The 23,665-nt window shown below is 44.2% G+C and overlaps 1 protein-coding gene across 1 annotated transcript in view; it reads left to right on the top strand.

The window, feature by feature from the left end:
* Window positions 1-23,665, top strand: part of CRIM1 (cysteine rich transmembrane BMP regulator 1) — an 882,829-nt gene that overhangs the window by 596,904 nt on the left and 262,260 nt on the right. The window contains exon 7 of the mRNA XM_030196525.1: window positions 3,884-4,081. Coding sequence (XP_030052385.1) covers window positions 3,884-4,081 — 198 coding nt within the window. The remainder of the gene's footprint in view (window positions 1-3,883; window positions 4,082-23,665) is intronic.

Below are 23,665 nucleotides of genomic sequence, written 5' to 3'. Positions count from 1 at the left end.
TGGGCCTGAACCCAAAGTGGGTGGGCACAAAATTTTCTCTCTACCCCCCCCCCCCCCCCCCCCAGCAAAATGTAGTCACACTCAGATGCATTTGTCACACAGGGTAAAGTGCTGCTTTTCAGTGCATCAGATTTCAGACAATTTATTTAATAGCCTTAACACCCTTTTCAGTGAGCTTTCAGAGGCCAAAACCTCCTGCCTCAGGTCAGTATAATGCTGTTACGGTATCCTCTCCTGACCTAAGGAAGGAAGTATTGGTCTCTGAAACTTTATTAACACCATATTACTTTATCCTAAATTAAAAATAAAATTATTTTCTTTACCTTTGTTGTATGGCCATTTACTTTTTCTCATTGTGTTGCTCCGAGTCTCTAGATTCTGCTTTCCTTCGTTTTCGCTTGACTCTTCTGCCAGGGTTTCCTGGCCATTTGTCATTTTTCTCTCCTTTTTCTTTGCTTTCTTCAATATTTTTCTGCCTCTCTCTGTGTCCAGATTTAATTCATTCTTACTATCCATTCTTTAATTTCCTTCATCTACTTATGGCTTTTCATCTTTTTCTCACCCTTGTTCTCCCCATGCCCCTTCCTCTTATTCTCCAATCTTTCACTACTCCCCCTTTCCATGCAGCAGCTCTCCTCTTTCTCTCCCCATCCTTCCAGTGTCTCCCCTCTCTCTCCCCATCCTTCCAATAGTCTCCCCTCTTTTTTTCTGCATCCTTCCATCCAGTGTCACCTCTTTCTCCATACCCTTCCATCCAGCGTCTTCCCTCTTTCTCTCCCCATCCTTCCACCCATCTACCCTCTCTCCTGATCCTTCCATCTAATGTCTCTCTCCCTCCTTCTAACCAGTGTCTATCTCTCTACCCTTTTCTGTTCAGTGTCCCTTCTCTCTCCACATCCTTCCACTCTCCCCTTTTTCTCTGCATCCTTTCATCCATCTCCCCTCTTTCTCTGCCATCCTCCCATCTGTTTTCCCTCTTTCTCTCCCCATCCTTCCGTTTTCCCTCTTTCTCTGCCATCTGTTTTCCCTCTTTCTCTCCCCATCCTTCCATTTTCCCTCTTTCTCTGCCATCCTCCCATCTGTTTTCCCTCTTTCTCTCCCCATCCTCCGTTTTCCCTCTTTCTCTGCCATCCTCCCATCTGTTTCCCTCTTTCTCTCCCCATCCTCCGTTTTCCCCTCTTTCTCTGCCATCCTCCCATCTGTTTTCCCTCTTTCTCTCCCCATCCTCCGTTTTCCCTCTTTCTCTGCCATCCTCCCATCTGTTTTCTCTCTTTCTCTCCACATCCTTCCATTTTCCCTCTCTCTCCCCATCCTTCCATTTTCCCTCTTTCTCCCCATCCTGCCATCTGTTTTCCCTCTTTCTCATCCCCATCCTTCCATTTTCCCTCTTTCTCTGCCATCCTCCCATCTGTTTTCCCTCTTCTCTCCCCATCCTTCCATTTTCCCTCTTTCCTCCCCATCCTGCCATCTGTTTCCCTCTTTCTCTCCCCATCCTTCCATTTTCCCCTCTTTCTCCCCATGCTGCCATCTGTTTTCCCTCTTTCTCTCCCCATCCTTCCATTTTCCCTCTTTCTCTGCCATCCTCCCATCTGTTTTCCCTCTTTCTCTCCCCATCCTCCGTTTTCCCTCTTTCTCTGCCATCCTCCCATCTGTTTTCTCTCTTTCTCTCCACATCCTTCCATTTTCCCTCTCTCTCCCCATCCTTCCATTTTCCCTCTTTCTCCCCATCCTGCCATCTGTTTTCCCTCTTTCTCTCCCCATCCTTCCATTTTCCCTCTTTCTCTGCCATCCTCCCATCTGTTTTCCCTCTTTCTCTCCCCATCCTTCCATTTTCCCTCTTTCTCTGCCATCCTCCCATCTGTTTTCCCTCTTTCTCTCCCCATCCTCCGTTTTCCCTCTTTCTCTGCCATCCTCCCATCTGTTTTCTCTCTTTCTCTCCACATCCTTCCATTTTCCCTCTCTCTCCCCATCCTTCCATTTTCCCTCTTTCTCCCCATCCTGCCATCTGTTTTCCCTCTTTCTCTCCCATCCTTCCATTTTCCCTCTTCTCTGCCATCCTCCCATCTGTTTTCCCTCTTTCTCTCCCCATCCTTCCATTTTCCCTCTTTCTCCCCATCCTCCCATCTGTTTTCCCTCTTTCTCTCCCCATCCTTCCGTTTTCCCTCTTTCTCTGCCATCTGTTTTCCCTCTTTCTCTCCCCATCCTTCCATTTTCCCTCTTTCTCTGCCATCCTCCCATCTGTTTTCCCTCTTTCTCTCCCCATCCTCCGTTTTCCCTCTTTCTCTGCCATCCTCCCATCTGTTTCCCTCTTTCTCTCCCCATCCTCCGTTTTCCCTCTTTCTCTGCCATCCTCCCATCTGTTTTCCCTCTTTCTCTCCCCATCCTCCGTTTTCCCTCTTTCTCTGCCATCCTCCCATCTGTTTTCTCTCTTTCTCTCCACATCCTTCCATTTTCCCTCTCTCTCCCCATCCTTCCATTTTCCCTCTTTCTCCCCATCCTGCCATCTGTTTTCCCTCTTTCTCTCCCCATCCTTCCATTTTCCCTCTTTCTCTGCCATCCTCCCATCTGTTTTCCCTCTTTCTCTCCCCATCCTTCCATTTTCCCTCTTTCCTCCCCATCCTGCCATCTGTTTTCCCTCTTTCTCTCCCCATCCTTCCATTTTCCCTCTTTCTCCCCATGCTGCCATCTGTTTTCCCTCTTTCTCTCCCCATCCTTCCATTTTCCCTCTTTCTCTGCCATCCTCCCATCTGTTTTCCCTCTTTCTCTCCCCATCCTTCCATTTTTCCTCTTTCTCCCCATCCTGCCATCCATTTTCCCTCTCCCATTCAGGCCCACCAGCCCCAGCTCCCATTGCCGGCCACTGCTGCTTTTCCTGATGAGCAGCAGGGCCGGCGCTACAAAAAGAAGAAGCGCTCAGCTGACTGAGCTGAGCGCCAACGCGTCGCTAACCCGACGAGAAAAAATGTTTTAAAAAAAAACGCGGCACTGCAGGCAGCCTCGAAGCATTGGCTGCTGGCTCTGCAGGCTCCTTCCGTCTCTTACGTCACTGCCCCTGCTTCGCTACAGGGGCAGTGATGTAAGAGACGGGAGGAGCCTGCACAGAGCCAGCAGCCAATGCTTCGAGGCTGCCTGCGGTGCCGCATTTTTTTAAAAACATTTTTTCTTGTTCTTAGCGACGCGTTGGCGCTCAGCTCAGTCAGCTGAGCGCTTCTTCTTTTTGTAGCGCCACGCGCCGCGGCAATGGGAGCTGGCGCTGGCGCTGGGCGGGCCTGGGCTGGAATTGGGTGGGCCTGGGCCCACCCAGGCCCACCCGTAGCTACGCCCCTGTGCTGGACTCAGGGTACATGGGCTACAGCTCCTGGCTGCACATTATCCCTGCAATGCCTGAGGAGAGGGGGAAAAAAGTAGAAATGGGAAAGACCCTCTGGAAATTGTGAGTGAAGGTTCCTAGTGCTATAGCCCCAGTAGAAACCGGTTCTTATTGAACTGGAAGCCCCCAAAGAACAGGTGAAAATTGCTGGGCCTCCTCCCCCCCCTGAAAACCCCTGAGCAATCCAAGCCTTTATTTTTCAAGCTGATTTGAGCTCTGTGTACAGTCTTTGGCATTTTCCTCATTTCTTGTAGAGAACTGTCCCTGGAGAGAATGCTCAGTGCTGTGAACCATGGTAATTACAAAGATGGTTTGCAAGCAAATGTAAACGGAAGATGTACTCTGCAGATGCTGTTGTGCATTCTTTCCGAGATGAATGTCTCTAGACATCTATGGTGAACACTCTATCTGAAAAGTTTACTTTGTATATGGTGCTCTGTATTATGGCTGAGAAACATATAGCATAGACACTGCTGGACATTGCCCTAACAGTTTACCTGCTTTTGCACACAGATCCGGTATATCCTGTTCAAAACCCTGCCGGCTGCTATGCCAGTAGCCAGATACGGGCGCATGGAGATCGCTGGAGGGAAGATGATTGCACGTTCTGCCAGTGTATCAATGGAGAGCCTCACTGCATGGCAACAGCCTGTGGGCAGAGCTGCTTCAACCCTGTTAAAGTTCCTGGGGAGTGCTGTCCTGTGTGTGAAGGTAAGATATCCTTCCTCAGGGGCATGCAAAGAATTCAGTTTGTAGACATATTTTTGGTGAATGCTTGCTTAGAATACATTTGCGGAATTTGGGCCATTTCAAGCTAAAATATGGGGAGAATGATTTTAAAATTGATTTATATTGTAATAAAACATTTTACCTATGTCAATTGACTTTCTGAAAATTGGATTCTCTCAGCATGCCTTGAAGTTTGTATACTGTTCCAGCAAAACTCTCCAGTCTGTTTCTCCCTTCCTCTGGTGTAATTCCTACACTGGCCGGTTTTAGGCTTACAGCTAGCCCCTCAACTTTCTTTTTGGCTGTATTAAGAGGAGTTATTTAGGGGGTTGGTTGGAAGAGGAAAATAATATGGGGAGATTGCAATTTCAACTCTGTGCTTGTTATTTCCATGGAACAAAAAGAAAGTGCGAATGTCCGTTGGTGCTTTACTTGCACAAACTTCACTCTCAAAGTGTGCAGATTGAATGTAAACAAAAATTCTCTCCATGTGGACAGTTTGAAAGTTACCACAGAAGGGGGGAAGTTATTAATGTGGGCTACTGTTAAGATGCGTGTCAAAGGTGTATCAAAGATGTGTTATTTTATTATTAACCCCAGTTATTAGTAACTAGGTCTCATTGCATAAAATGGAACCTGTGCTAAAATAGCACGTTAGTGATAATATAACACATCTTAACGATAGCCCATGTTCATAATTCTCCGCAAGAGTTTTCAAAAACACTTTTAATAGTAACCTTTATATTGATTTTTCTGTAAAATACATAAAACACAGCAGGGTGTAGACAGTGCAGCAGGGTATAGACAGTGCAGCATTGATGCTATTGCTAACCAGTCCTGTTTCCTGTAGCTGCAGCTGATATTGAATGTCTGGGACGCTGTGGATAGCTTATCACCATCTGAATCCCAGATAAAGGTTGTCCTGGAGGTGTCATTCTTTCGGTTTGCAATCTGGTAGTCAAAACTTGCTCCTCATTGATTATGCTTCTTTGCTAATTAATTCCTTTGCCCTGTATTTCTGGGGTCTTTTCAAACCACAAATTAGTGGTACTTTTGCAACCAACATAGAGTCTAATATACTCAGCATTTTTCAAATAAACCCAAAGGGAGCAATTCCATAACTGGCCACTTCAATTTAGGTGCTCTGAGGCCACGTGATAGGAGCCTATTCTATAGCGGAAGCACATAAAGCCCCTTTTACCGAGCTGCGGCAAAAGGGGGCTGGCACTGGCATTAGAGCGTGTTTTACCTGCGCACCGAGGCCACCTTTTACCGCAGTTGGTAAAAGGGAAGTCTCGCTTTCCTACAGGAAATGGCCAGACAGCAAGTAAAACACTTACCGCGCAGCCATTTCAGGGGGGAAGCCCTTACCACCACCCACTGAGTTGGCGGCAAGGGATCCCGCGTTAACCCGGTGGTAACCAGGTAGCACACGGCACTGCCTGAGTACCGCCGGGTACACTCCGGCACTACAAAAATAAATAAATTTTCGTAGCACCGGAAATGACGATGCGCTAAGGAGTGGGAAGTAGCACCGGGCTGCTGCGGTAGCTCAGTGGTACTTCCGGTATAGCGAGCAGTAAGCCTGCATTGGGCTTACCGCTGCTTAGTAAAAGGAGCCCATAGGTTCCATTATAGAATGTTAGTTAACCTAGTATTGGCATACCTAACATTTAGGCACCCGGAGTTGCACCACCCATAGAACTGTTGTAAGTGTGGGCACCTAAATGTGGCAGGAACGTGTACAGCTTACGGTGTGAGCCCTGTCTATGCTCTTAGATTCATGTGAATGCCCACCTGCAAACTACGTACTGTAAATGATACACACGTGGTTACAGAGCAGCGCATAGCCTGATATCTATGTGTGTATGTGCACATGTATGCATATATATGCTAGTATTCTGGTCATTCACTTCAAGACAGCCACTAGAGGTTGCGGCAGCCATTTTGAAGCCATAGCCGGCATGGGGATTGTTCCTGTCCAAAGTCCCCACTGTACTACCATGGAAGGTTAAGGTAGGCCCAGGGGGCCTACAGGAGTCATAGAGCTTGGAGGGCTTTAAGAGGGGACTTATTGTTCTTTAGGAGGTGGGGATCAGGAAGGAAGAGAGCTATTGTTTTTTGGAGGAGGCTGCCTGGCACTGGCTTTGCTTCCCAATTACTAGTGTTACCATCTAATCACCACTAAACTTCTTTGGATCCCTTCTGAACAAGATTCCTTTGTGTTTATCCCATGCATTTTTGAATTCCAAGTATCTACCACCCTCTCCATGTAAAAGTACTTCCTGACATTATTCCTGAGTCAGCCCCCCCCCCCCCCCCCCCCTGCAACCTCAATTCATATCCTCTAGATCTACCACCTTCCTGTCTCTGGAAAAGGTTTGTTTGTAGATTAATACCTTTCAAATATTTGAATGTCTGTATCATATCACCCCATCTCTTCTTTCCTCCATGGTATGCATGTTCAGGTCCTCAAGTCTCTCCTCATACTTCTTGTGATGCAAACCCCATACCACTTTTGTCGCTTTTCTCTGAACCACTTCAAGTCTTTTTATATCCTTAGCAAGACACATCCTTCAAAACTGAACACTGTAATCCAAGTGAGGCCTCACCAATGACTTGTACAGGGGCATCAATACCTCCTTTCTTCTGCAAGTTATATCCTTCTGGCTGTGGCCACCACCTTGTCACATTGTTTTCTCACCTTGAGATCCTCAGACACCATCACCCCAAGGTCCCTCTCCTGAGCTGAGCTTATCAATTTCTCTCCTTCAATCTGGTACATCTCCTTTTGATTTCTGCACCGCAAGTGCATCACTCTTCACTTCTTGGCATTAAATTTTAACTAATATTTTCAAAAAACCAACTTCTATGTAATAATTTTTTTTATATAATCAATGTTTAAAAACATCAAACCTATTAATTAAAAAAAAATACTTTGGTGCTCAGAATGAACAAAGTGTCTTGTAATGCATGGAGGCATTAAAGCATTTCAATGCACTTTTGTTATAACAACACTGCACCCTCCTCTCCTGTCCTGGAGATGCAATTGCAAATGTTAACAATGTCTCTTCTACTTGCTTTTCATTGTTGTTAATCCAATATCATATTCAAGTTCTTCTTACTCTATAGTACAGTTCATGGGTGTATCTATCATCAAGACTACTAGACTATCTATCATCAGTCATCTAGACTACTGCAATTCACTCTACGCCGGCTGTAAAGAGCAAATAATCAAGAAACTTCAGACAGCCCAGAACACTGCAGCTAGACTCATATTCGGTAATACAAAATGTGAAAGTGCTAAAACCTCTACGAGAAAAACTACACTGGCTCCCACTTAAAGAGCGCATCACATTCAAAATATGCTCCCTAGTTCACAAAATCATTCACGGACACGCACCAGCCTACATGTCAGACCTGATAGACCTACTACCCAGAAATGCTAAAAGATCATCCCTCACATTCCTTAATCTGCACTTCCCCAACTGCAAAGGTCTAAAATACAAACTAATGCATGCGTCAAACTTTACCTACTTGAGCACACAGTTATGGAACGCATTGCCGCGCAACTTAAAAACGATTTACGAACTAACCAACTTCCATAAACTACCGAAGACCCATCTCTTTAATAAGGCATACCACATAGATCAACAAATGTGAACACACACCACTCCTCCACATATATTCTGAATTGTTTTATAATATCTGCTTGTTATACTACTATCATGCTTTTTCATTATCATGTTATCCAAGATTCTTCTGTTACACTAAATGTCTATTTTCTAATATATTTCCACCATTCATGATGTATTGTAAGCCAAATTGAGCCTGCAAATAGGTGGGAAAATGTGGGATACAAATGCAACAAATAAATAGATAAATAAATCAACGCAATCAAAAAAATTCAAATTACTTATCTAAAGATGATTTCTCGCTGGTGCTGTTTCTTCTTCTAAATCAGTCCAAACATCCCTCTGTTCCACTGCAAGTAGTGCTGCGAGCATGAAAGTGCAATCAGTTCCTGAACGTCTATTTACGATATGGGACCATGTTTCACTTTTCAACATGTCTTCAGGAAAATAGAACATTGTAAATATTCCAGCGTTAATAATTCTTCGTGGTTGCATCAGGGAAGAACTCCCGACCACACTATCCGTCCAAACCAGTGGTCTTATCATCTCTGTTTACATCTTTAGCCACTTTTTCTTCCACTTGGGCTTTCACTACCCATTTTTCCCTCTTTGCTTTTTTGAGTTTAATCCTATAATCTTTTCCATGATCCTCTTGTTGCGTTCTTCTATATTTCTTGAATGAAGCCTCCTTTTCCCTTATGTTTTCAGCCACTTGTTTGAAGAACCATATAGGCTTCCAGTTTCTGTTATTTTTGTTTACTTTCATTGTATGAAGATCTCTTGCTGTATTTATAGCAGCTTTAAGCTTGGACCATTGTGCTTGCACTTCTCCTAGCCCTACCCTTGCCGTCAGCTACTTCTTCAGGTATTACCCCACTTAACCAAAATCAGCACGTCTGAAAACCATATCATATGATGATCACTATTGCCTAGGTGGACACCCACTCGGACACTGGAAACACTTCCTCTATTTGTGAGCACTAGATCCAGCATCAACCCTTCCCTGGTAGGTTCTGTTACCATTTGTCTGGGCATCTTGGACAGGCATCCACGATCTCTCTGCTTCTTTCCAATACTTTCGATGAGATGTTCCAACCTATACCAGGCAAGTTGAAATCAGGAGCGTAGCCAGATTTTGGCGGGAGGGGGGGTCCAGAGCCCGAGGTGAGGGGGCACATTTTAGCACCCCACCCCCCGGCATCACTGCCTCCGCCTCCCCGTCCCTTTCGATCCCCCCTCCCACCGCCAACCCTCCCCTGCCACCGCCAGGTACCTTTGCTGGTGGGGGTCCCCAACCTCTGCCAGCCAAAGTCCCCTTCAGCTCCTGTCTCCGAGTTCGGCGCGTTCACTGATCTGGATTCTGTTCCTGTGAGTCCTGACGTCCTGCACATTCCTACATGCAGGACGTCAGGACTCACAGAAACAGAATCCAGATCAGCAACGCGCCAGAGACCGGCGCTGAAGAGGACTTCGGCTGGCGGGGGTTGGGGACCTCCGCCAGCAAAGGTACCTGACGGTGGTGGGGAGGGTTGGCGGCGGCGAGAGGGGGGGGTCGAATGTGGCGGGGAAGGGTCGGCGGCGGGGGGGGGGTGAAAGCAGGGGGGCCAGGGCTAAATCTGCAGGGGCCCATGCCCCCGTGGCCCCACCTAGCTACACCTCTGGTTGAAATCTCCCAGCAACAGTGCCTCCCCTTTCTTTCCAAGCTTATGGATATCTTCTATCAGATCCTTGTCTAGCTTCTCCATTTGTGCCGGAGATGTGTAGATAATACCCGTATGGATACAGGTTCCATCTTCTCTTTCTAGGATGATTCATATAGCTTTTTCCTTTTCCCTGAATCCCTGAATTTCAGTCGCTCTGATTATTTTTCACATACAATGCCAGTCCTCCACCTCTTCGGCCCTCCCTATCCTTCCTAAAAAGATTATAGCCCGGTATGGTCGCATCCCATTCATGGAAATCATTCAACCATGTCTCCGTAATAGCAACAATATCCAAGTCTTCCTCAAACATCAAGGCTGTAAGTTTTGGTGGTATGTGTGTGGACATACCACTTCAAATGATCTAAAATAGATAGATAGATAGATAGATAGATAGATAGATAGATAGATAAATAGATAGATAGATAGATAGATAGATAGATAGATAGATAGATAGATAGATAGATAGATAGATAGATAGATAGATAGATAGATGCAATGATCTCTTAGTTTATAGGTCCCATAATGTCATCCATTTCTTGTTGCCAGGGTAAAGATTCTTTGTCACTGGCTTAATCTTCTTCAGTGTGAGACCCAGTAAATCTATATCCTGGGAGCTGCAGGTGTTATCACATGTGTTATAGCATGTACTATTTCCCTAGAACTCACACAGCTTCAAGTGTGACCTGAAAGTACGTGTACATGTCCGTACTAAAACTAATTTCAAAAATAACAATTTACCTCTCCATGTCAAGATTCCCAGTAGCATGTTTCCAAGGAGCAGCATTCAGCCAGAGGATACCCAGCCTGCCTTCAGCAATAAATCCTGTTAGTTTCTCAGCAGTAGCAGAGACATATGTTTTACTAAGGTCTTTATAAAAACATACCAAAGGGGTGTAACTCATGGGTGTTCACTTTTCTTGTTGAGCCCCTGCCTGTGGTTTTTTTCTTGGCATGCTAATCTTTTCCTGACAAAATGTTTTTATTCTTCAGATTAGCTGATTGTATTTTCTGTGTGTGTTACTGATTTTTCATGTAGCTTTTATTTTACTGTGTTGAGGCCGATATTTAAAGGGTTTATGATCCTAAATTTGAGAGTTAGGCTCCTAAATTTGCCTCTTTGAGAACTTCATGCTTAAAAGGTTTGGGGGCAATTCTATAAAGTGGCATGTAGAGGTAGGTGCCACCTACACACATCAAAGGTGCCATTTGACAGTAAGGTACCTATTAGGTGCTATTCTAAGCGCCTGACTTCATAGGGATGCGTACACATGGGCGGCATGAGCAAGCTGTGTGCATGTCTTCTAGTTATGCATGTCGCTTATAGAATAGTATAAATTATGCCTGTCATTTGGTGCATCTAGGCATGCCAACTTACGTCTGCCATTGACATGGCGTAAGAGGGCATGCCTACAGATGGGCGTGCCAATGCTGACCTAACACTGGCATTCTATAATGGAATTTTTGCACCAAGACGCCATTATAGAATTGGTGCCAAGCACCTGGCATTGGGACATCTAGATCGAGACACTACTTCATACAGTTGTCCTTCATGTGCTTAAAATTTCACTAAACTTTTAAATTTAGTAACCCAGAAAGTGGGTGACAACAGTGGAGTGAAACATAACTTTTAAGCTCCTAAATTTAGGTGAATTTTCAGTAGAAAGCATGACTGAAAATAGGGGACAAAGGAGCCTGAAAGTAAGAGCTCAGCAGTTTTTGTTTGTTTGGGTGTTTTTTTTTTTGTTGTTGTTGTTGCTGTTGTGTTGTGTTGTTTTTGAAAGCCAGGCCTGTTGTTAGCCACTCTGAGCACTGTGGACAAGTGGAATATAAATAAATGGGTTGGACTGGATCAGACATGCTTCACCGAGTACAAATTCAAAAGCTGTTTTTTCACATCCTGTCATGTCCTTGGCTGCAAATGACCATGTGAAATCATGATCTGATGTTTACTCAATCATCATGATAATCACGCCTGGGTTGGTTTCTAGTCTGTAACACAAGGCAGCCTTCACCTGCCTTTGGACATCGTACTGCAGCTGCGGTATGCCTTGAGGGACACAAGTAAAACATTTGTTTTTAGATGTCATTTGTGGTACTGCATTCTGAGAACAATAGGATACCCTCCTTCCTCATGTAGATTCACACCTTTCCTCCTCTGCTTTTATGATATTGCATGGCAGTGAATAGAACAACAGTGTTACAAAGCACACACCTTTCAGGAACATTTGTTCTAACCATCAACCCACAATGCCTTGCAGGTATATTTTAATTAAACACAAATCTTTCTCCATATCTGTATTACTGAGGTAAATTTACAAATCATCAGGGGATCACCGAAAATTCCAAATGCACTTGTGTTGTTAATATGTGCCATGATCGCTAGGAAATATTTTAGTGAAACTTTGACATTTTTTGAAGGGTAAGGTAATTAAATGGGTTTTTTCCTTACATGCCAAGCTTTTTTGGCAGATCACAAGTGGGTGCCTCATTATGAAAACCAGGAACAAAGCTACAGTTTTGGAATCATATGAGATGGGAGTAAAACTTGCAGTTCTGTTATCTGTACCCATCCTAGAGAAACCGCATTTCTTACAAGTTGCGTACCTTTGACAAGGTACCTCATGAAAGGCTACAGAGGAAAATGGAGGGTCATGGGATAGGAGGAAATGTCCTTTTGTGGATTAAAAACTGGTTGAAGGATAGGAAACAGAGAGTGAGGTTAAATGGGCAGTATTCACAATGGAGAAGGGTAGTTAGTGGGGTTCCTCAGGGGTCTGTGCTAGGATCGCTGCTTTTTAACATATTTATAAATGATTTAGAGATGGGAGTAACTAGCGAGGTAATTAAATTTGCTGATGACACAAAGTTCAAAGTCGTTAACTCGCGACAGGATTATTAAAAATTACAGAAGGACCTTACGAGACTGGGAGACTGGGCTCCTAAATGGCAGATGACGTTTAATGTGAGCAAGTGCAAGGTGATGCATGTGGGAAAAAAGAACCCGAATTATAGCTACATCATGCAAGGTTCCACGTTAGGAGTTACGGACCAAGAAAGGGATCTGGGTGTCGTCGTCGATAATACACTGAAACAATCTGCTCAGTGTGCTGCTGCAGCTAGGAAAGCGAATAGAATGTTGGGTATCATTAGGAAAGATATGGAAAACAGGTGTGAGGATGTTATAATGCCGTTGTATCGCTCCATGGTGCGACCGCACCTTGAGTACTGTGTTCAATTCTGGTCGCCGCATCTCAAGAAAGATAGTGTAGAATTGGAAAAGGTGCAGCGAAGGGCAACTAAAATGATAGCAGGGATGGGACGACTTCCCTATGAAGAAAGACTAAGGAGGCTAGGGCTTTTCAGCTTGGAGAAGAGACGGCTGAGGGGAGACATGATAGAGGTATATAAAATATTGAGTGGAGTGGAACAGGTGGATGTGAAGCGTCTGTTCACGCTGTCCAAAAATACTAGGACTAGGGGGCATGCGATGAAACTACAGTGTAGTACATTTAAAACAAATTGGAGAAAATTTTTCTTCACCCAACGCATAATTAAACTCTGGAATTCGTTGCCGGAGAACGTTGTGAAGGCGGTTAGCTTAGCAGAGTTTAAAACGGGACTAGACGGTTTTCTAAAGGACAAGTCCATAAACCACTACTAAATAGACTTTGGAAAAATCCACAATTCCAGGAATAACATGTATAGAATGTTTGTACATTTGGGAAGCTCGCCAGGTGCCCTTGGCCTGGATTGGCCGCTGTTGTGGACAGGATGCTGGGCTCGATGGATCTTTGGTCTTTTCCCAGTGTGGCATTACTTATGTACTTGTTGATTGGCCTGACAGAAAAGTTATTAAAAGGTGTTGGTATTTGGTATTTATTGGTATTGAAATGGTCATTTAAGACTTTGTAGGTCCCTTCTTTTGGCCAACATGATCGGTAAAGATTTTGTGCTGCATTGTCTTTCAATTATTCTTGTGTTGGTGGAGGGAAACGAAGTGTGGGTAATTTGGGTTTCTCTGCAATCAGTACAGCTCTTTGAACTCTGTAATGCAGGATAGGAGTGATAGAAACAGACCTCAACCCAGGTTAGCATGGAATCACAAATTAGCTCGGTGATAGCAAGAATCCTCACCACAAATTTGAACCTATAGTGGAAAAACTGAAGTTTTCAGTGAACCCTTCTGTATTCTGAAATTCCTTGCAGTAGAATGTATTCATGTAGGCTCCCAACACTTGTGTTTTCCTCACAATATAAATCCATTATGGATCTTTTTAAGTGTTTGCCCAAGTGATTGTGCCTGTCAAGGAGGCTCCATCCATCTATCTGTCCATGGGTATTAACAGGTACAAAGATAAACATACAGCCACACCCAAAGACACACAGACATATTTAAATACAAAGATACAAACACACACATACACAGAAAGACACACATACACATACAAAGACAGGACACATCAGGGCAGATGTTAGACATTCAGGGGCCCAGGGCAGAAACTGGGGAAGAAGCCTTCTTCAGCTTGAAGCAGGCTTTGGGCCTCCTGTGACATGAGGTCCAGGGCAGTTGCCCTGTTTACTGCCCCCTAAGGCCAGCCATGCGATACATGCACACAAACAGACACAAAGAAACAAAGACACATACAAAGACACACACGCACTTACCTTGTACAGCTCCTGACACTTGGTAAGACACACTTGACTGTGTCTTTACATCCAGTCCCCAAACAGACATGCAGGAGTGTGCAAATGTACCATTTTGTCACACAGTAGAGATGCAGTAAGGGGGCGCCTCTGTTTTGGTGCCCTGAGGCTGCGTGGTAGCAGCATATTCTGCCTGGGTTCCATTGTAGAATAACCCAGTATCAGTACGCCTAACATTTAGGCACCTACAGTTACACCAGCCACAGAGATGGCATACTGTGCGGGAACCTGAATGCGGCAGGGATGAGCATAACAACAATATTCTATAGGTTATATGCTAAGTGAGAGCCCTGCCTAGGTCCCGCAAATACACTTTATGGGATCCTTTTACTAAATTGCAGTAAAACGTGGACAGTGCACCCGTTATTACCGCAGCCAGAAAATGGCCAATTTTCCATTTTTCAAATTAATGGCCATGTGCTAATGTTTAGGTAAACTAAAATAATACCGGGGAACAGGTTTCCAGTCGCGATAATTACTCTTTAGTATAAATGGGAAACAAGTACTCAAGTAAGCACGTCTGAAAAATTATTATTCAGAAGGAAAAAGCCTCAAGAAGCGCCTTGTCTGTTAGTAAAGCGGATAAGGGCTAAGGCTTCTTCATCATAGGCAAAAAAACCTCCTGATGTAACTAGCTTGCATTCTTACTTTAATGATCATAGGGGGCTATCGTAAGAGAGATATGTAATAGTCTTCCAGTATTTCTTCCTCTGTACTAATTTTAAGGAGAGGTACTTAGCTTAAAGAACATGACTCTCTTCGAAGCTCCTCCGTGTTTCTGACCGTGGTCAACCTTGGCCTCCGTTTCGCCACTGCTGCATCAGAACCACTGGTCAAGTATTCTGCCAAAAAAAAGAAACACGAACAGTAAACAGCTGTAATCATCTGATTCTTCTGGCAACTAGCATTGACACATGCTTACGTTCAGTCAGCCGACGGAAGCTAGAAGGGCAGCAATACGTTTCAAACATGGCGGCTATTTCTATGCATAGTGACGTCACCCGCCATGGCTTAGCGCCAATCATATCGCTGCTAACTTCAGGGCAGCATTCTAACTCAAAAGAAATAGGACCATTCTATCTTCCCGTTAAGCCCACTTGGGGTTAATGTATTGAGCCTAAAGAATCCATTGCTGTTCTTTTCTAAGCAGATGTCAACGGTGTTCTTCTTCTTTTTTGTTTGTCTTAATCTGTTGTAATATTATGCATTTAAGTGAATCAAAGGTATGTGAATATTCTGTGCAGTGAACTGCTAATGGTGAAGTAGTTTTCTTGGTCTTGATTACACTTTTATGTTCAATTAGCCTAACATACAGTTGACGGGATGTCTGGCCGGCATACAATTTTTCACAGGGGCATATTAAACAATACACTACCCCTGTAGATTTACACGTAGTATTGGTATAAAGGGCAAACTTCTGACCAGTTGATGGATGTGTCAGTTCATTAGTTTCCAGCATCACTGGACACATTTGGCATTGGCCACATCTTTTGTGTCCTTCAAAAATAGAATCCTCGTCTTGAGACACTGTAAAGGTTGCAGGGCATAGTAACTCCTTTAGATTGCTTCCTCTACTATAAGCCATCCTGATAGTGGACTCAGCAAATAATGGCATCGTTTGAATGATATTCCAGTGTCTCAGAATAATCCTAGACACATAGGGTGCTTGAGTAGTGTGTTTCAACACGTAAGTATAAATTGAAGTCTCCACGTCAATAGTTCTAGTCCTTGGCTGAAGCAGTGGTTCCCTATTATTATATTTAGGCCTGTTATAGGCAGTCTTTACTACTTTTCTCGGATAGCCTATGATGAAGAAGCCCTAGCCCTTATCCGCTTTACTAGCAGACAAGGTGCTTCTTGAGGCTTTTTCCTCCTGAATAATAATTTTTCAGACATGCTTACTTGAGTACTTGTTTCCCATTTATACTAAAGAGACATGTGCTAATGTTGCCATTAGGATGCGGCCATTACCAAAAATTAATGCATGAACCCTTACCATCACCTATTTGGTAGGTGGTAAGGGCTCTCATGCTGATCTCACCCTATCAGTTAACGCACGGTAAGTGGCTGCACTAACTGATTCACACTGTCACACCCACTCTCTGCCCCCAGACATGCCCCCTTTGAGAAAAATAAAGAAAAATCTTTTAGCACGTGGTTTGCTTTGACCACAGGACACCTCAGCACATCTCACGGTAAGCCCTTTTAAGCTGCAGTAAGCATATGCTAGCACTTACTGCAACTTAGTAAGAGGTGCCCTATGTAAATTAAGTGGGTCTTTGCAGAATAGCATCTAAGCTCTCTGCTAGCACTTATGCAGGTATGTGCATACATACACATGAAAGTACTAGTATTCTAAACATTTATTCAAATGTGAGCACTTAGGACACTTAGGATTGACATTTAAGTGTGCACATTTCAACTTGTTTAGCTCTATGCTTATAATGGGATTCCTAGGTCTAGACTCAGTCGTTAAATGCTGTGAATCCTTCATCAGTGACATCCTCATCCGGCTTCTCTTCCTCCGCAACAGCCCCTTGTTCTAGGGCTAAACCTGGCAACCCATAAACGTCTATACCAGAAGCTGAGCTCCAGGGACTTGCTGTATCACCTGTGAGTCATTAGGGTTTATGGTTGGCTCATTCCTCTGAAACCTCCAGAAGAGTCTCCACCAGTCAACCTGGGTTTGCTCTCCAACAAGGATAGGTTCTGACCACTGTGTGAACTGAGGCCTCCCTCTTGGGGTAATGGCAACATCCACATCCTGGCTCTTATGGCACCCTGACTCATTATTCTTGCAAGGGTCTCTCATAGTCACTTGCAAGTCTGTGTGAGCCATTGACCGGTTGGCTAAACTACTAGTACTACTACTACTATTTAGCATTGGTAGGTCAGGTGTAAGTACCTTGGATTGTATTCCAGCCACCAATGGTCTGGCCAGGTTTTCTGGCAGTGATTGTGCATTCACTGTGGTACCGGCCTCTGCTGCACCTGCCAATGGGTTCCTGGAATTGCTCAACTTGATTTCTTCTCCATGCTGCTCTCTTAGGGGTGTTTCTCCATGAGGAAGTTGTCCAGAAAATGTTCTCTGATCACCAGATTTGGATGAACTTTCAGCAATAGGCAAAGTTTGTGCACAAGACTGGCATTCCAGGAAATTAGGAGTAGGCTCATGGAACTGGTAGCAACAAGGATGGACAGGTGTCCCACACACATTCCCTCTTTAATGGTGAGTACTGGCTCTGCTCCCAAGCAGTGAGCCCCAACTTTTTTCACTTCGCTTTCAGATGTTTGCGTTTCCATGCTGCAGTTCTGTTCACCTAATATGTCCCTCTTCTGCGAAGCCTCCCTGAGCTGGGTACTCAAATCCTCCAGCTCCTTGTACATCTCTTGCTGGGGGTTGCCGCTTTCCTCTGGTGTTCTTGCCCTTGAAGTTGTTGTGTAGTATGCCAGCCAGCATTTGGACCCATGCTAGAGCCATATAACTCCACTGCGTTCCCACCAGTTGCCCTTGAAGCTCGGAGTACTGCCACCGGGGTACTGTGAATGCCAGCTCCGCTTGCAGCCATGTGACTTCTCCACTGGCCTTCTCATTTCATTCCTCAGCCACCCAGGCAATTTTTCAATCTGGGTCCTCCTTCTTCGGGCCATCCATTTGTTGATCCCAGATGGTTTCAAGGTTGGGAAATTTTGACCCAGAACAACTGGGTAAGGGGACCCTGGCACCACCACTGCCTCCAGCTGGGCTGGTCCACCTGGCATTTGGAAAGAGACTTGAACTTTGGGGTACTGTCGCACACAGGACAGTGTCGCAGTTCTTTCATGGTTCACTAGCTGTTGGGTAATTACTCCCCTCAGAACCAGGGTCCTCACACTGCCGGAGTCTACCAGTGCCAGGTAGTGGTTCCCATCCAATTAGACTTGCAGCACACATCTCTTTCTCAGGTTGGAAAGATTCCTTAAAATTGTAACAGGGCGATGTTACTACATTCATTTTCATGGTCCTGCTTCTGGCAGTCCCTTGCCATATGGCCTTTCTCTCCACACTGGAAACAGGTGAGAGAGAGAGAGAGAGGGGTTCCCATAAGTGAGGTAGCAGGAACCACTGGGTTCTTGGTGAAGAGGGCCTCCCCCATTCCAGCTCTATTTTCTGAGATCCCAAGCTGAAGGGTCCCACCAGGTCTTTAGCATTCTGAGTCTCTGTCTTCTCTCCCTTCTTCCCAGGACTCCCCACCCACTTCTTGTCCTTGTCTGGTTCAAATTCTGGTTGCACTCGATAAAAGGCTTCAACTGCCTCCCAAGCACTCTCTGGCATCCACTTAGGTGGCGCAGCACCCACAGTTTCATCGATGAGGGCAGTCTGTCGAGAAATTGTTCGAGGATGACTCTTGCTATCTCCAGGCCAGTCTTGCCCTCTGATTGGAGCCATCTTCTGGCTACTTCCTTGAGCCAGTAGAATAAACTCTGGGGATTCTCCTTGACTTGTAGAGACCCCTTTTGAAATCGCTGCCAGTAGGCCTCTTGGTGCAGCCTGCCCTCTCGAGAATGGCGACCTTCATGTCCACATAGGTGGCTATCCCTCGGGAGTTAATATCTTGAAATGCAGTTTGACTGCAATTCCCCCAAGTAAGCTGTCCATTATGCTTCCAGCCAACCATCCAGACAGGCAGTTCTCTCAAAATTTCTCAGGAAATAGTCCAGGTCATCTTCCGGAACCATCTTCTATAACACCGGGATCAGAATGTATTGCCTGGATGACTGAATTGCTTGTGTCACTTGAGCAAGGGAATTCTGTTGGACCTCCAGAGATCTCTTGGAAGCTTGTTGCTGTTCCCATTGCCTCTGCACCATTTGTTGTAGTTATTGCTGGCCTTCCACTAAAGCCTGGAGCAGTCTTTCCATGTTTTCCTTGTAGCCTGAGTGCACCCAAGCATGTTGTGGGTGAAAGGAACACACACACAAAAATAAGCTTTGCTTGTCCAGTACTAAATATATGTCTTTCAGCTCCTAACTAAGGCAGGGCTGGTCCCTTTAGCCTGTTGTTCCTATGGGATAGTCTTAGAAGGCCCAGAGCCCCGGAGGCGTAGGATTTCACTTCTTTTGGCAGGTTAAACTTCAAATTTCACCACTGTCACTGTTAGTAACATAGTAAATGATGACAGATAGAGACCTGAACTGTCCACCCGGTCTCCCCAACAGTCACATTCGTTATCAATTTAAGATTAAATCAACAATGAACATGAGACTATATACTTGATCATGGTCTTTATTTGGTGTTTCTGGGACATAAACCGAAGATGTCCACCGGTCACTTTTTTTTGTTCCAACCACTGGAGTTACCATCAAATCCCACTCCAGCCTATCCAAATCTGTCATGTCATTTGCGAGACACAGACCGTAAAGTCTGCCCAGCACTGTCCGCATGTTCCAAATTACTGGCATCTTCACTGAAGCCCTCTCCAGCCCACCCTAAACTGGATTGCTATATGTGGGACATAGACCGTTCAAGCCAGCCCAGCACTGGCCTTAGTTTTTACAGCCAGAGTTGCCATCTAAGCACCACTTGACATGCAAACACATATGCAACCCTTTAAGTTTTGTTTTTTTAAACCATTCATTTTCTAATTAGATATCCTCTGTATTCATCCCAAACCTTTTTAAATTCTGCCACCATGTTATTCTCAACCACCTGCTCGGAAGGACGTTCCTGGCATCAACCACCCTCTCTGTGAAAAAGAACTTTCTGACATTTACTCCTAAGTCTACCACCCCGCAACCTCAATTCATGTCCTCTAGTTTTACCATTTCCCTTCTCTCAAAAACATTTGTTTCTATATTAATACCTTTCAAGAATTTAAATATCTGTATCATATCTCCCCTGCCCCGGTACTCCTCTAGGGTAATCATAGTCTCTTCTCATATGTCTTTTGGTGCAACCCCATACCATTTTTGTTGCCTTTCTCTGGACCGCTTCAAGTCTTCATACATCTTTAGCAAGATATGGCCTCCAAAACTGAACTCAATACTCCAAGCGGGACCTTACTAGCAACTTGTACAGGGACATCAACACCTCCTTTCTTCTGCTGGTTACAACTCTCAATATACAACCTAGCATCCTTCTGGCTATGGCCACCACCTCATCGCCTTCATATCATCAGCGCTGCGTATGCCTTGTAGCGCTATAGAAATGCTAAATAGTAGTAGTAGTAGCTACTATCATCCCAAGGTCCCTCTCCCTGTCTGTGCATATCAGCCTCTCACTGATTAGCACATACGACTCCCATGGATTTCTACTCCCTAAGTGCATCACTCTGCACGTCTTTGCATTGAATTTTAGACCATTCTTCTAACTTTTGCAGAGACTTTTTCATGTTTTCCACGCCCTCCGGGGTGTCCACTCTGTTACAAATCATGAATCATCTACAAAAAGGCAAACCTTACCTTCTACCCCTTCGACAATGTCGCTAACAAATATATTGAACAGAATCGGCCCCAGTACCAATCCTTGAGGCACTCCACTACTCAGCTTTCTTTCCTCTGATTAAATTCCATTAACCATCACCCTCAGGCATCTGTCTGTCAACCAGTTCCTAATCAAGTTCACCACTTTGGGTCCTAACTTCAGCCTGTCAATTTTATTCAAGAGCCTTCTATGAGGAATTGTGTCAAGGCTTTGCTAAAATCTAAGTAGATTACATCCTCGATCAGATTTGTTTGGCACGATTTACCTTTGGTAAAACCATGTGGTTTCAGATCTTGTAACCTATTGGCTTCCAGGAAATTCAGTATCCTTTCCCTCAGCATTGCTTCCATTACTTTTCCAATAACTGAAGTGAGGCTTACCGGCCTGTAGTTTCCAGCTTCTTCTCTGTCTTTTATGAAGAGGGACCACATCCGCTCTTCTGCAATCCCTCGGAACCTCTCCCATCTCCAAGGTATTAAATCTTTGAGTATCTGCCAGAGCCACTCTGAGCTCCCTCAATATCCTGGGATGGATCCCGTCCAGTCCAATGGCTTTATCTTGCCTCCATATGGGCCTGGTACCCAAGTAAGACAGCCATACATTAGTTACAGGTAAAGGGAAAGAATATTTATTAAAACTGGTAGATCCGGGGACCTGTTCCATTCAAAGGAAGAAGGCAACATAAAACTATTCCATAAGTATAACAATGTTTTTGTGTGGCCTGCTCCTGTAGGTGCCACTGTATACCTTATGGCCTGTCAATCCAGCAGCACACTTTACTTGTCCCTGGCTGGGTTCCTCAAAGTTATCAGGGAAGTCTCTAATAATTACTCGGGTCAAAATACAAAATCTGCAAGGTTGCCAGTGGAGCTTGGCCTACCTAACTGTAATAGTGACAGTTCACATAGAAGTGGTGTAGGCACATGCCATGGTCATCACTTCTTCTCTCTGGTCCTCCTTAACCTAGCTACAGCCATATTTTATATATTTCCTGGATCATGCCCTCCTGGCTCCATCCCTCCCGTGTCACTTCCCCCTTGGGCATGACTATGGGATTTAAGTTAGCTCTGACACTGTGAGGGAGCACTATTAAGGGGGAGGGGCAGCATCCTTTAAACTCCCTCACAGTTCACTAGTGGAATGCCACAAGTTAGGGTCTGTATTAGGACCTGTGCTGTTTAACATATTCAAAAATGATCTGGAGATAAGAGTGACAAGTGAGGTAATCTAATTTGCAGATGACACAAAACTATTCAAAGTTATTAAAATGGCGGCAGATTATGAGGATATGTAGCAGGATCATATGAGGCCAGGAGACCGGGCAGCTAATTGGCAGATGAAATTTAATGAGAGCAAGTGCAAAGTGATGTACATAGGGAAAAACAATCCCGACTACAGATACAAAATGCACTAACATTCTGGGAACATGGCTGCCTCCACAAAGGTGTCAGTCTACCTAGATCTGAATCTGTGATGAAAAGGAGGAGCACCTCTTCTGTCTAAAGCTGTTGTACGAGGTTGCATGCTTTTGATTTAAATTTACTGTACAAAATTTAGCAGAGTCTTTCTGGATCTATTCATTGAGGATATTATAATTCACATCAAATGTTGTTTAAGATACTTTCAGATTCCTGATGCAGGCTATTCTGCCGAAACATGTCCCGTATAGAGTTGTTTATAAGGTACTCATTAAAGCTTTTTGAGCACCATTGGTTTGTGTGTTTTGTCACTTCCTTTGTTTATTGTGCTTTGCCGTGCAGTGTGGAGTTTTTTCTTCTGTTCCCTTTTAGATCTAATCAAGGGCACCATGACGTAGTAAGATTCCAGTTAGCTGGTTTATGAATTTTCTTGGGGAAGGTGTGTGAATTAAGCACAGATATAAATAATTACAATGAGAAATTCACAGTATCTATCTCCATGGCCCATTCCTTTATCTTCCGCCTCCCAAAAACTTTATCCCCGAAACCATACCAGTCGTGCAACAGGGGAAATGTTTTCGGTATTAGAATTGTCTTCTCTATCTGAAGTGAGAGATTGACAGCTGAGTGAGCTAAGAAATCCCTCTTCATCCATAAGAGATGAATATTTTAGTGCAGTTTGATGCGACTGGCTGCCCTTTACCCTCTTGTAGCTCATTTTCATGCCAAAAGCTGACGTTGAATCCAACCAATATCATACAATCATATCTAGCTTCAAGATTAAAATTTTGACTTATGCTTATCAATTTAAAAGGGAGGTAAAGTAATGAAATGCATGAGGATAATCTGCTTTCAAAGATAGTAATATTATGCACCTGCCACAAGTTAATACATATACTTAATAGATAAATGACTCTGAGAAATTCAAGTCAGGACATAATAAAGGGGGCATGCTTTATACCTGTGTGATAGAAGCACCATGATCAGGAAGCAGAATGATCATTATTTAATTTATTTATTATTATGATAAAATGCAGAGGATTTGTTTTGTGCATACGAGTGCTACTACTTGGCGACATTGGAAGTTATTCATTTGGGATCACAGATGTTTGCATAGTGATTCAGTGTCTCATTTCAAACACACTCTCTTCAATAATGTCTAGCTAGGAGAGATCATTTTCCTGACTACGGCTGGTGAAAACACACACAATTTGTAAAGAGAGAGAAGTTTTTCTACTAGGGGCTGCCTGAAAACACACAAACCCTGTGCGGAAATCGAATCGTATTCCATAATAATGCGCATAACTTAATTAGATAACAACTAATCAGTGCTGATAATTGGATGTTAACAAGCAATTTTTAGCACTAATTTGCGTTAATTAGAATTTACGCGCACTACTTGCGAAGAGTATTCTATAACATAATGCGTGTAAATTCTAAGTCGCATAGTTGAAAAGTGGGCGTGGTAATGGGAGTAGAATGGGCGGGTCGTGGGCATTTCTAAAATCTAAGCACCTTGTTATAGCAAACACTCGCTCCCCGCACCTGATTTAGGCATCAGGATTTACACCAGGTTTTAGTTGGCATAATTGACCACAACTAAATTTAATTGTGCAGAGCACTCGGCATATTCTATAATATAC

This window comes from Microcaecilia unicolor, chromosome 3 (assembly GCF_901765095.1).
Source record: "Microcaecilia unicolor chromosome 3, aMicUni1.1, whole genome shotgun sequence".
Lineage (NCBI taxonomy): Eukaryota > Metazoa > Chordata > Amphibia > Gymnophiona > Siphonopidae > Microcaecilia > Microcaecilia unicolor.
The sequence above is the reverse complement of the archived record's forward strand: the minus strand, read 5'-3'. Positions and strand labels throughout refer to the sequence as shown.